Raw genomic sequence first — 14,187 nt, 5'->3', positions numbered from 1 at the left:
CAGTTCTCCTACCACCTCCTTGCCCTCAACCCAGAAAAGAGGAGCTAGATAGCAAAGGGACATGTGACAGGAGCTCAGGAAGGTAAGACGTTTGAAAATGTGCTTGTAGGCCGGCCAGTGAGACACTGTTTCAGCTCTTACTGCTCAGGGCCCTCCATCCAGCTCCAGTTCTGGGGGATGCAGAGACCGCGGCTGATGTCTTCTGCGCAGTGTCCATCCCCCCTAACGCTAAGGAATAAGGCCAGAGCATGCTCTCTCATTTGGAAAGATTAAAAAAAAAAAAAAAAAAAAGGCAGGAATAAGGGTGCTGGACATTCTATAAGCTTTTTCCCACTACTCACAAGAACACAGCTGTGAAAATAAATACCACCCCCCAAACAAGGATCTCAGGCCACCAACAGTCCTCCTTTTCTTCTCTACCTTGCTCCAGCTGCCACCAGCATCGCCTTGCTCAGGCAGAAACGCACTGCCTGGGAGGGAACAGCGGAAAGGGGGAGAAGCAGAGGGGACCCCGGCCTCTGGCCAAAAGCCGGCGTGGGGGCCTCGACAGTCACCACTCACCCGGGGAGGGGAAAAGCTCCAGATCGACTTTTTCCGTCTTGATGATGGTGAGAGTCGGTTTGAGATCGACGGCCGCCTTCATGGTGCCAGGAGTGGGGGGCAGACAGGCGTATAGCAAGTTTGCTGTTATTCTTGTTGTTTGTCTTTTTTACGGGGACTAGTAACAGGGGAAGGGGGACAGGGGAAACCCGATTTTCTTCCCTAAGATCTCAAATTCCCGCTGACTTTTCCCCGGAGCCCAGAAGGTGCGCGCCGGGCACTCTCTCCCGGGAAGTTGGCACTTTGCGGAGAAGTGCGCGCGCCCCGGGTCCCAGTTTCGCCTGCGCCTCGCCCCGCTTCTCCTCGTCCTCGCCCCGCTCCTCCTCTCCGCCGGCAGGCAGCTTCAGCTCGCTCTCGCTCTCCGGAGCCGCGCTCTCCCTCCCTCTCTCCCGCCTCTTTAGGGCGTTTCTCGCGGCGCCGAGCCTCGGCCGCCGGGTCTGCGCGCCCGCCCCCCCACCATCCCCCAGGATCTTCGCGGGGAGGGGGGGGGGGGCTAGGGGCGGGGCCGGCGGTTGGGGGCGGTCCGAGGGCGGGGCCGGATACCCGCGGCCAATCGACGGCGGCAGCCCGAAAACGAAAGGAAGATGGGGCGGAGCTCCGCGGCTACCAGCGCCCGCGCCCGCGCCCACTCTCTGCCCTGGCCCAGGCGCCCGGCTGCGGATGGCTGAGCGCGGAGCGGGCGGGACGCTGAGCCCGCTCCCCAGCCGGGAAGCGCCCAGAGTGCTCGAGCAGGCTGGGTGCAGAGGCTGCCGCGGCCCTTTCGGGAAAGTCCGTCTGATTCGCCACGCATTCTTGAGGACTTGGTCACCGGCTCCTGCCCCTCTTCCCAGTAGCAGCATAGTTTTCCGAGTGCGTGTACATCATTCATTCACAAAGACTGACACACAGGACGTGAGGCATGCGGAGGAAGGGGCGTGCGTGCGAGCGGCCGCAGGGGGTTCTCAAGCCCGTGTCCTCTAAAGGCTTTGGGAATCCTGGACTCTCGCCACGTAGTGAGTCAGGAATCGGTGCAGTGCTTCTAGAGCAGCCTTCGATTTTTCAGGGCCCCCCTCCCCCCCGCGTGTCATGGTTAAGAAATTAGTTAAGATGGGACGCCTGGGTGGCTCAGTTGGTTAGGCGGCTGCCTTCGGCTTGGGTCATGGTCCCGGCGTCCTGGGATGAGTCCCACATCGGGCTCCTTGCTTGGCAGGGAGCCTGCTTCTCCCTCTGCCTCTAGCCTGCCACTCTGTCTGCCTGTGCTTGTGCTCTGTATCTCTCTCTCTCTCTATAACAAATAAATAAAAATCTTAGAAAAAAAAAAAAGAAAGAAAGAAAGAAAGAAAGAAAGAAAGAAAGAAAGAAATTAGTTAAGAAAAGACGGAGGCAGCGTTCGTGAGCAGAATTCTCACTGCCCTTGAGAAGGATCAAGCCCAAAGCAGCCTCCTGGGGACCCCAAAACAAAGGCCCAAATGCTTTTTATGTATTATTGGGAGAGCAGAGAACAGGAATTCCCAAACTGGAATGCAGTCATGGGCTTCCATAAGCGTCCAGTTGACCTACAGCAGGGGTTGGGTGGAAGGGGAAGCTATTATTCTGTTCTTCTAATTATGTCACAGTTGGCCTTTTCTTTCACAGACTCTCCTCCACTAGATAAAACTGACAACCCTACTACAACCACCACCACCAGCAAAAAAAAAAAAAAAAAAGCGGTGCAGAGGCTCTGTGGTTTTCAATTTCTGGAGTACATCATTCGCAGCTGTGACAGAATCAGTTCCCTGTCCCATTTGGGAATTCCAGACACTTTGGACACCATAACACAATCCCCAATAATTCATGACTTTGCATTAATAACGTTGGTTATCATGAGTGGAGCTAGTTGTTCTAATTAAGAGATCAACCAGTAAATCTAGAGGAACATACACAGACATACGTGTGCATAGCGAGAGCCAGACATTGAGATCTACCTTTGATTAACTAGAAGATTAAACAACAATCTTTCTGAACAACCTCAAAGGAAGCTATTTTTAATACTGTTTCCTAATTTCTAAGCCTCTGTTGAACTACCACCCCTTGCCTGCAACTGAGTTAGATCACTTTAACACACCTGCTTACCTTCACCTAATCCCAGTTTTGTCTCCTTAAAGCCTTGGTTAGCTTGCCTGTTTCCCACAGCAGATGAGAAAAGGAGCTCAGAACAGAAAATCAATCTCTGGTTCCAGGTTCAAACTTCAGATCATGCTCGTCCTTCAGTGACCAGGGAAAAATACTTGTATGTGACAATTCTAATTTTTGTAGGATTGTTGTATGTTTCCAAAAGATATGAGAAAACAATGCTGGCCTCCAGATGACAAGAACAGACACTTCTGATCCTGGGAAAAGCCGGGAGAAAGGGATGGAAGGATGAACTGGATATTTACACGTCCGAAGGAGCCGCAGAGGAAAGGATCTTGAATCCATCCTGTGCTTTGCCTCCTCTGAATACATCAGCAAAAGAACTGAGCAAATCGAGAGCTGCTTTGGGGGAATCTTGTTTTATTGATGTTGTGTTAAGAAAATGCTGTTTCTTTTTAAATCCAAGTGTAAGTACTTATTTTTCTACTTGCAAACGAAGCTGCCTCAGAGCCAGTCTTTTTTCTCTTCCCCTTAATCTTCCTCAGCTTTCTCCCCCAGACCAGCCTGAACCCTGCTGCCAACACCCTCCACCATCAGACACTAAAAGAACCCTCCAGAATCCAACCAGAAACACTTTCCACTCCAAGCCAGCAGTGGGGAAACTTATTCCTTTGGTTTTGCAACAATGATATCTCACCTAACTATCCATCACCCTTTGTAGCCCAGTCTTGCAGCACAGAAGCTCAAAATATGTGAAGGTCCAAATCAAGGAAGGGGATTATGTAAGACCGGAAGGTGAGGGAGATAGCCAGGGACCACCAAAGACCCCCAGGAAATCTCCTTGTACTTGAGGCTGATTGTGAACAGTGAAGTTATCACAAATCATGCATCTAACTTCAGATCTAACTGAAACTTTGCTTGGGACAAAGAGCACTGATGTAAACAAATTAAAATATGTTCACAAATGTGGGATATTAATAATCGAATCAGGCCTACAAGTATCAAATCAACACTGATAAATGAAATTTTCATTCCCTTTGCAACAGGAATAGATTCTTGTAAATCTTCTACGGACTTTAGAAGGCATTTCTCTCTTACCAGAGCCTAAAAAGCAATCTCTAGCCCAGTGCCTGACACATTGCAGACACTCAGGAAATATGTATTCAGTAATGAACTATCAACTTCCTGGTTACCAGGGGCATCTACCTTGCCACCAGTTTTCTATAAGGCAAAGGTTTAAGTGAGTTGTTTCTGCTATGGCTTGTGAAGAGGAACTAAACCATGTCAACCAGTCCACCCCTAGGTCGTTCCTTTGTCCTCCATGGCAGAGCAGAACTCCTATTCCCCAGCATTCATGTCCACTTGGGTTCACTTGTGCCTCAGTTTCCCCACCAGCAAAACAAGAGCAGCTGGGCCTTGCCTTCCAGCTACTTAGGCAAGTGGTTTCAACTTGTTAGGCACTTGAGAAAAATCAACCAAGGAAATACTTCCTCGCTTATTTTTGTAATGCAACAGTTTGCTCCTCCTGCAATTGGGAGAAAACAGAATTGTATTTTTAAACATTCCTAAGACCTAGGGAATTACACCCAGCAAGTGCTAAAACTCCCTAAAAGAGGAAAATCATGTTAATGATTATCAAAACAGGGTTTCAAGAGTTGGGTGACCCGGATGTGAGGTTAGACATTAATGATATCAAGGAACTAGTCACATTCTTTATTAGAATCCCCTCACACGCATAGATGTCCAAAACACAAACTTTCTCTTTCCTACTCCGCCCCTCGACTCCACACTAGCCTCAATTAAAAAAGAAACAGAAAAATACACTAAGTTTCAAACAGTCATGGAAGACAGACTGTCCCTCTCCACAAGTGTGCCAGAAGTTTTTTGTCTCTTTCTTGAATCTTAAACTTCACCAAACCAAAGAACCTCTGAGTTTTGAGCTAAAATATGCTGTATTGGAGGTAGGTGCAAAAACACTCCGACCACTAACGGCTGATCCAGAACAAGTTTATGACTCACAGATGTTGATTTACTGGTTTAAATATAAGATTTTAAAAAAAAAAAAAAAAAAAAAAAGTCCTCCATTAACAACCTGTCTGAGTTGCGTTTGTGGTTGTTTTTTCTCTGAGAAAAGGCAACAGTCCCCGTCACACACAGGGACCTAGAAACAGGCCTCTGAAGCTTCTCTCTAAAGCAAGTGGTTTCTCCGTGATAAGTTGAGTCATTAAAAAAACACAGTGGGGCAGAAAACAGCCTGGGGCTTCGATATCTACCATTATCAAGCAGCAATAAAATGGCAAATTGGAGATCGAAAGGAAAATGGAAATAACTCTCTTAATTAAACTCTGATGCCAGAAAGCCTGAGGGTCAGCTTCAGAACCCAAGTGGCAGGCTCCGAGCTGTTGGGCTGTGGGCTGGCTCTGTGACCTCAGCAGAGCCACTTAACCTTTGTGTGTGACAACCTCATCTCTGTTTCAGGGATAAAATCACCCCTGGCTCTCCCGACCATGTAATACACACTCATTAGCTATTGTTTAGAAGGTACAATAAACAATGGGCCACAAGAAGAGCCATAGTTAGGGGGAAGTGGGGGGGGGGGCAGGGTGAGGGAGGACTTGGGGGCAGCTTGGCCCCGGGAAAGCTTCCACAATCAGACAAAGATGAGAGTGAGCAGTGCGGGCTCTGGTGTTGGACTCCGGTTCAAACTCTAGCTCTACTGGCTGAATTCTTGCTCTGAAGTCACTTACCCTAAAACCTCAGCTCCTCCACACTCATGGCAGAGACAATAATAGCACCCCCCCTTTTAAGGTCATTTGGAAAAGTAAATGGGATAATGCATGCAAAGCACTTAGCACAGTGTCCAGGTCAGAAAACGTGCTCGGTTAAAACTAAATCATTGTTCCTGCTATTAAAATCCAGGATGAGGTAGAGTAGTCAAGAAATCCTGTTCCATCTCTAGGACCTTCTCAGAGTAACTTGGATCCTCTGTTTACCTGAACCGTCTTCAGGGAGAGATAGGGAGAATGATCTTGTTTAATTTAAAAATCTCTCCAGACCCCTATCTCACTCAGTTCCTGATTTGGGAACCTGCCCAGCTTTGGCCTCCTTTGAGAAATCCCAGCACCACCTGGTTAGAAGAGAACACTGTAGATCTGTATGTGTTTTAAGTCATGGAAAACCCGTAGTTCAGATTCAGAAGGAAGAGCCTGTGGATGGTACCCGGTGGAGCTCTTGTCCAGGGCTTGGCTTTGTCCCATGATGGAGCTAGCTGGAGTCTCTTAGAGATTTCCAAGTCCAGCCCTCCTGCTCGCCAGAGGGAAAAAATGAGTTTGAGAGAGTAGGTCATTCAGCCCAGAGCCACACAGCCTGAAAAAGTCAATGTCAGTCCTACAACAGTATCCCCTAGACTGTAGTTCCGTCCGTGGCCATCTCCTTGGATCTATTGATACCACATTGGGGGAAGCCACACCATTCGGTATGGTCTGTTACTGGACACTCTCGAGACACAAAGCAGGACCCAGTGTACACAGAAACGGATAGATGATCGGCCTCAATTTCTAGAAATCTGACAGTGTTCTTTGCACCCGATGTGATGTCTTTGGGCAAATGCAGTGCAGAATAACCATACCAGCATTCCCCGTGGGAGCCAGCTTGGCATGGACTGTGGGGAGAGAAAGGGTCTGGGTTGGCTCTATGGCTGTCTGCAGTTTCTTTAGACTGTAATTAGGAACCATTCAGCTGCATCTGCAGCCCCAACAATGTGGGATGGGTTGGCCTAATGCACAGACCAAGCGACACTATAAAATCCACGAGTTTAGACATCACGTATTACTCCAGCAGCAGATCGGGCTCTGCTCCCCCAGAAAGAAGTCAGGAGCTGCCTATCAAGCCTGCAGGGTTCCGAGGTTTCCTCCACACCCACACTGAGCCCATATCCTGGGATTGTTGCGCCCTCCTGGGCCTGGATAATGCAGAATGCAGGCTACCCTATGAGCCTTCGGGGACCGTGTAATTTGGATTCCAATTTAAATTGTCCTAAATTGGCCTCTTGAGGAGGTAGAGGGATGATAGCCTTAGTACAGGTAAAAGGAGAACCAGTGTTCTTTAATGACCTGCAGAAGCAGAGAAGGAGGGTCTTAGCAAGGAGCTCCATACCCCAGGAGTACAGAATCCTGGCCCCCTCCCCAGGCTGCAGGTGGTTTCTTCTGGTGGAAGGCTAAGGCCTTCCTCTGATCTTACCCTGCTTTTCTCTTGGGTTACAAAGACAACAGCAGACTTCAAAACAGATGTTCTCTGCAGTTGTGGTCTGAATCTTAAATTAAGATAATTTCATTGTGGACTCTTACCCCTTTTCCTCCCCCTTTCATTTTAAAATGCCAAGGCAATTGCCCCAAAAGACTAGCATTTACCACCCCCAGAGATGAAGGAACAGAGATAGGGTAGGGAATTTCTCCAGCCTGTTCCTGATGCTGGAAGGAAGGCAGAGGGAGCTGATAGCACCAGAAGAAGAAATTGTCCTGACAGGGGAAAAGGACAATGGTACAGGAGGAAGGACTAGGAAGGGAACTTCTCGGAGAACAAAGGAAGGACAATATGGGGTCAGGGGCAAGCATGAGGAAGTATAGTCCCAGCAGTTCTATGTCCTCGACATATGGGGATCCCTAAGATCTCAAAATTAAATTAAAGCCTGATAATGCATCCAGTATGGTCACAGAGCCCATTTCATGGTCCTGCATAGTCATCTGCTATGGAAGGACAATAAATCAAATCAATAGGAGGTTCTCTAGCTGGAAGAGTTGCACAGGATGGTGAGGGGAAGGGAGGGGAAAGGATCTACAGAAGATGCAAAGGGAAGGCCAAGCTGGAAATCGACCTCGAACACAGACTTTCCCCTACGTGGAAGTGGTGTATGTAAAGAATCTCCCACCCTACCCCCACAATGTTCTCCTCTTGTGCTCACCTAGTGAACATTTGAATGGTCATGTCTCCCTCCAATGCTCCCTAAAGGCAGCAACGGGTCTCAGCCATCACAACCTCCAGGGCCCAGCTCAAGAGGGCAGGAGCTTAATAAACTCCGCCAATGATTGAATTAATGAACAAATTAACTTCCTAACATTTCAAATATGGATCTTTAACTCAGATATCTGTCTTCCATCTAATTTACTTATTTGTTTCTTTCTTTGTTTCTTTAGTTTTGTCTAATGTACGACTCAAAGTTGCCGAAAGTTCAAGAATAAAGACCCAGCCATGTGATGTTTTCCAACTGAAAATGTCTTTATGAAATTTTATTGTGCTCCTGTCCTCTCCGATCTCCTTTAAAGGAAAATATTGCTTAAGGTCAACATATTCATTTTATTTTTCATCTGAGCATATTCAGTATAGGTGTGAAAAATGGCATCTGGCTTACCACAAAGCCAACTAGTGGCTTTGTTGTCAGTCTGAACTTTATGCAACATATTGTCCGTAATCTCACTCTGCAGCTCAGAGGCAGTCTTCAGTGCTTTCTGAACTTTAAGTTGAATCTTCTATTTCACTGATTATCGTGAAGGTAAGATGCCCAACCGTTATTATATCTCTTATTTGTAAGAGTCCAGAAAATGCATGGACCCATTATCTCCACCTTTGTGTGAAAGTATAGACAGTCAGATGCTTACAGGGAGGCCAGTACCTGTTACAAATCCCCTTTACCTTGTCAAATTTGCTTTAACTGGTCAGGTTCCTGGAAGTATGGGCCATGCTGTAGGCATCCCCCAGAGTAAGAGAATAAGAGCAGAGAGGGAGTGAAAACAGGGAGGACAGAGGGAACTAACTGACCGACTAGCACTTAACAGACACACACACACACACACACACACACACACACACACACCCCTAAAGAAAGCCTAACCCCTCCTGCTGGCTGGACTGTGGCAGACCACTGTTCCTGTACATGGTTATATCTACTACTGGATAATGGAAGTGTTGCAACAGAAAATCAGCTGATCTTAAACCATAGAAACCAAGGAAATAACGGGTTTGGTCAGGGTCCACCTTTACCACCAAGCTATAAGGATCATGAACACACATTATTTTATATCACCTCAACTGGAAGATCTAGGTCCTTTTTTTTCTAGGGCCTATTATATGAGAAGAGGCCCAAGAAAAAATTCAGTAGGTTACACCAAGAACATCCTCCTAGCCAATAACTATAACACTCTGTGGGTCATCTACAAACATCTTACTCAGGAACATATTCCTGTCTCAGATTAAGCATCCTTCATTGAACATCATTGGGTCGTAAGGAATTCGTACGAATACTACCTTTGGCCCCTGCTAAATCATGTAATATGGAGGGCTTTTTAAATTCCCTTGCTGTTTCAGACCCCCTCTTTGCACATGAACTGCCCTAAAAAATGTGCACAAAATCCAAGTTTCATAACTATTCAGGAGCACAAATCCATAAAAAGAACTCTAGGGTGTCCAGGGTAATTACTCATTTTTGGAATTGACTAAGTACCCAATATACTACTGATGGAAAGTTGACAGTTGAAAAACAGCCTCAAGAAGGGATATGTCAACTTCTCTGGGATTGCAGCTCACATGTAATGCTCTGCTCTTGAAGGGCGGAGAGATGAAGCCTTCTTTCACTTGCAAGGAGCCAGCTGTGCTCGCTTTGCATCTTACATCACCTCTTGGGAAAGAGTCAGGATGGAGTGGATGGTCCTGGCAATGACGCATGAGGCGGAGCAGACCCCAGCTCACATTTCATCTATCTGGATTGGCTTCTATACAATAAAAACCTTTCTTCCTCGGAGTCAGTGAAGAGGAGAGCAGCAAATCCGACACGTGTGACGTGCAAGAAGGCACCATTTAATCAGTCAGGCCTGTGAAGCACTTTCAAGCGTTCAGGGCTTGAAATGATAGGTAATGATAGGTAATGTGGGCACGAAGAAAGTAGAAAATAGAGAAGTTAATTCTTAATGGAAATGTATTTCATCAGACTGATCAGAAACATGTGTTTTCCCCAGACTGGGAAACCATCTTGAAAGACTTCATCACAAAAAGGCCTTGGGTGGGAAGGGCCACTAGGGACCTGCTGAGGAGGGGGCGGGGGAGGTGCAGCTGGGTGGGGAGCTGGCAACAGACTGTGAGAGAAAGAATAAACAGCAGTCAGCTCTCTGGTGGCACATTCCCAGGAGAGATCCCTTTCCAGGAATTAAAAATTCTAAATAATGTTGAGAATTGTCAAAAATCAAAAAGATTATGGACTTTTCTTTCAGGGAATTCCACGGCATTGAGAGAGCCAGATGGCTGGCAACAACGATTCCCAGATCTGGGAGAGGCCCAGCATCCACATGGATTCTTCAGTTTCAATGAGCTAACGTTTTCTGTCATGGAGAGTACTTTTTTTTTTTTTTTTTTTAATTGAATTGAATTGGGCTGAGGTGTAGAGGTAAAGAGACAATTCCAAATAAGTGTTCCTGCTTCCAAATAAGTGTTCCTGCTTCCAAATAAGTATTCCTGCTTCCAAATAGCCCAGGGGAGGACAGGCAGTTGCTCATCAAATCGACTCTCGAGCTTTGGTGTCTTAACTTCATAGAACGTGCTTAAGCTTAAAAACAACTGAGGAGGCAATGCTATAGAGTAGTTAAGAGCACAGGCTTGGCAGTAGACAGACAGAAGGTTGAGTTTCAGCGTGGCCCCCCTCCAGCTGTCAGTCCTTTGGCGTCAGAAAGCCTCATTCTTCATCTCTAGAATGGAGGCGATCACCATGCCCAGCTCAAAGAGTGGCACCAAAGATGGGATGAACGTGTGCCAGGTACTGTGCCCCGTGCCTGACCCAGAATGAGCCCTCGACAACACTTTGCTCCTCTCATTCGCTAGAAAAATCAGAATTGTGACTTTGGATTTGGTGAGCATAAAATTTTCAAAGAAGTTAATCCAAGTTGTGGTGTGCAATGTTCCCACAGTGGGATTAGGATATGGTGACCCCCTGTCTTGGTGTGTGCCATTAAATCCATAACATTATTATTAATAATAAAGATAATTTTAGGTCTAAATTTGCAAAGCACACCATCCTCTTGGATGAAAGGGGATTGGTTCCTGTTAGAGAGACATGACATAGGGGTCAGAAGTTCTAATCGTATGTTCACAGCTACATTACACATTAGCAGCAAAAAAGAAAATAATCACCCTTGGGCCTCTTCCAATATTGGACTGTCCCCACTCTGGGCTGCAGGTCTCAGACTCATTCCATGATTCTGTACCGCCTGAGCAAAATAAAAACTTGGCTTGTACCATCTTGCTTTCAAGCTGGTCAGTGACCCAGGAGGATCTCACGTACTATGTAATACATACCCTGTACCATGCTGTCGGAGGCATTCCTCCAGCCAGCCCCCATTGGGCAGTACCCCACCATATTCACTCTACAGAAGTCTTGTCTTGTGTTTTCCCATCTTACATTTCTCTAGGCTATCTGTCTCCTTTTCTGACAGCTAGAGTTTTCTAACAACTTGGGCTGCAACCCTGAACTTCAAACCTTCTATCGCGCCATACTCATGCATTTTAGTTACAAAATTCTGGACCCATGTAGCACTCCTTCAAGCTCGGACTTGAAGTGTTTTACTTGCTGGCATCAACAACCCCTGCTGACCAGTGGCCCAAAAGAGCCCAAGGAGAGGTAATTCATGTCGCCCCTTCTGCCGCCAGTCAGAGCCCTCATTGCTCTGTGTTGCCCAAGAGTACCCAGGTTTTCGTATTTCGGGGGCACCGGCTGCATAATTTGTATTCTGGCACCACCAGTGCCTGGCACCTGGCCACCCAGGCTGGTATATTAGAACACACATAGTCTCCTCAGTCGTTGCCTGCTCCATTTTGGCAAGATTAATGCCACATCATTGGGGAAAGTGGACTTAACTGGTTTTCTGGGGGTGTTTGGTTAAGCCACCCCCCCCACTCCAAGTTGATTAAAGTGTAGCTTTGCCCTTTCCAACAACCGTGGCAAACAAATGATGGGGAAATACTCCAAAATGCACATGGCTGGGTCCTCTCGTTCTTTTTTTTTTCCTAGTGACTTTGGGGAGGTTTGGGCACTGATCCTGCATACACAATACAGTTCTTGTTCTTCTTTTCTCTACAGAGCAGCCTTGAATAGCTCGGTCTAAAATTATAAGCAGGGGCAGCCCTAGGCTCAAAGAGATCAGAGCCCTCATGCTGGGTCTGAACAAAGACCTTGCTTTTCCCCAACAATTAGCCCTGTAAAAAAGGACATCTATCTCCCTCTATTAAAGCCACCACGTGCCTTCAAGTCAGCCCATTGTAAAGCTAATTAAATAACACGCCTCTCTCCCCATGCAGGTCTCCTGATTAGCTTTCCTCTGTCCAAGACCTCTCTGCGAGGCGCCTAGAGATATAGACAGGCCAGCATTAGCTCCCCCTTTGAAAAGCCATCTTATCAATATCGTTGAGTTTGCTCATGCTCCGTATTCTTCCATTAGCTTAGACTTTAGTCACCTCCACCTTCAAAGAATAGATACAATTTATTATGACCTTCTATTATTATTATCTGTTACTATTATTTAGCATTATTTTAAAAAATAATAATAAGCAACATGGGAGGGAGAAATTTCTGTCCCAGAAAGCTTTGGCGGGAATGCACCCACATCAGCCTGAAGGCACGGTCACTAGCCCCGGAGTGTAGAATGTATGAAGGACTTGCAACAGAAGTTGAAGAACCTGGGGAAGTCACCGTCATGCCAACCACAGGGGCCACAGCCCCGTCCCCATCACCCAAGTCCTCAGATGGGGATGACCAATGACGCAGGAGCGCTTGGAAAGGTACGCTATAGGAAAGTGGAGACAAGAGTTCAACCCAAATGTTGTAAACATGAAGTAGAAATAATGAATTTTGATCTTAATAATAATGAATAATGAATTCCTTCAAAGCCTGCTAAGCAGATAAAACCCAACCACAGCCGAAAAGACCAAAACTGGCCCCTGCCCGCCTTCCTGCCTTCCAGCCATGCTTCACCTTCTCTCTGGAAGAGGGACATTCTGCACTCCAGGGGACCCTCCTTGTGCAGATCCCTGGAACACACCCCAGTGCCTCATCCTTCTGTGCACTTCTACGGGCCTTGCCCTCTCCAGGAAGCCCTCGTCCCCCTGCCCCACTCATCTGTCAGGACAAAGCAGCAAACGCAACTCTCCCACCCCCCTACCCACTCTTTCCACTCGCTCACTCCCCCCTCCATCCCCACACCATGAAGGTCTCCTGGGCCTTCCTGGATAAAATCCGGCACTTCCACCTCTGCTCTCTCAGAACAAACTGCCTCCCAGGCAGGACCTACAGGCTTCCTTGACTGAGCATTTCCAACACTACTACTGATCACACACCTCAGCCCTTCAAGGGCAGGAACCATATTCAATTCAAGTGGTAATTTCCAGCTTAAGATACAGTGACTTGGACTTGGTGACATAGTAAATGCTTAATAAATGTTAAAAGAACAAATAACTGAAAAAAAAAATGAATGAAAGAAATAATGAATAAATAGATGCGTGAATAAAACTAGCATCTGATATGAAATGTGATCAGATGTGGTAGCCTCAGGCCTGCTCCCAGCTTCACTCCACATGGCCCTGGGTGCTTGGAAAAGGTACTGTTATCTCAGGATGTGGTTCTCCATCCCTCTGAAATTGTCCGATCTGGGGGCGCCTGGATGGCTCAGTCATTTGAGCATCTCCCTCACAGTTTCGGGCCAGGTCAAGATCTCAGGGTGGTGAGTTCGAGTCCCACATTGGGCTGCATGCTCTGTGCACAGTGTGCTTGAGAGTCAATCTTTCCCTCTCTCTCTGCCCCTCCCCTGCAATCATGCACACACTTCTCTCAAATGAATAAAGTCGTAAAAAAAAAAAAGAAATTGTCAGATCTCATACACATGCATACTGATGCACATACTTCTCGGATACATTTTTTTTTTTTAATAATAGAATGGAAAGAGAGCAGGCCAGCCATTTTCTAAATCTGCTTAATAGTTCTAGAGCTTAACTTTTCAAACAAACTCTAGTCTTTGAGATCTCTAGCTCATTGAGTCACTGGACCATATAAATCTTCCTTTCCAAGTGTTTTTAAAAAGATTCACCAATCTTCTTGAATGTCTGATACTGATGAATGGGTAACTAAATAACAAAGTTAGCCCATATACATTTAAGTTTCCCAAGAAATACTCATAGAACTCCAAATTAGCAAAAGGACAGATGAATGGAAGGGGTCGGGGAAGGAAGGAAGGAAGGAAGGGAGGAAGGAAGGAAGGAAGGAAGGAACAGAGAGAAAAAGAAAGAAAGAATTAAAACATGTGGCAAGAGATTTTGAACTCTGCCAAATCCCCAAACATTTATAAATAGCCAAAGTCACGAAAAGATTACTATCTTTAAAACATAAAGCCTTGGGGGCCTGGCTGGCTCAGTCAGTTGGATAGTTTGACTCTTGATCTTGGGGTTGTGGATTCGAGTCCCACGTTG

At 46.6% G+C, this 14,187-nt stretch overlaps 1 protein-coding gene across 3 annotated transcripts in view; it reads right to left on the bottom strand.

Moving 5' to 3' along the window:
* ETS1 (ETS proto-oncogene 1, transcription factor) overlaps positions 1 to 14,187 on the bottom strand; it is a 129,355-nt gene that overhangs the window by 66,030 nt on the left and 49,138 nt on the right. The window contains exon 1 of one of the 3 annotated variants that reach the window (XM_059413988.1): positions 562 to 996. The exons of the other annotated variants lie outside the window; for them this stretch is intronic. Within the exon in view, the coding sequence (XP_059269971.1) occupies positions 562 to 643 (82 nt within the window). The 5' untranslated portion in view covers positions 644 to 996. Of the gene's footprint in view, positions 1 to 561; positions 997 to 14,187 lie in introns of those variants that run through there. 3 annotated transcript variants of the gene reach the window in all.

The sequence above is a fragment of the Mustela nigripes genome, chromosome 1, assembly GCF_022355385.1.
Source record: "Mustela nigripes isolate SB6536 chromosome 1, MUSNIG.SB6536, whole genome shotgun sequence".
Classification (NCBI taxonomy): Eukaryota; Metazoa; Chordata; class Mammalia; order Carnivora; family Mustelidae; genus Mustela; species Mustela nigripes.
The sequence above is the reverse complement of the archived record's forward strand: the minus strand, read 5'-3'. Positions and strand labels throughout refer to the sequence as shown.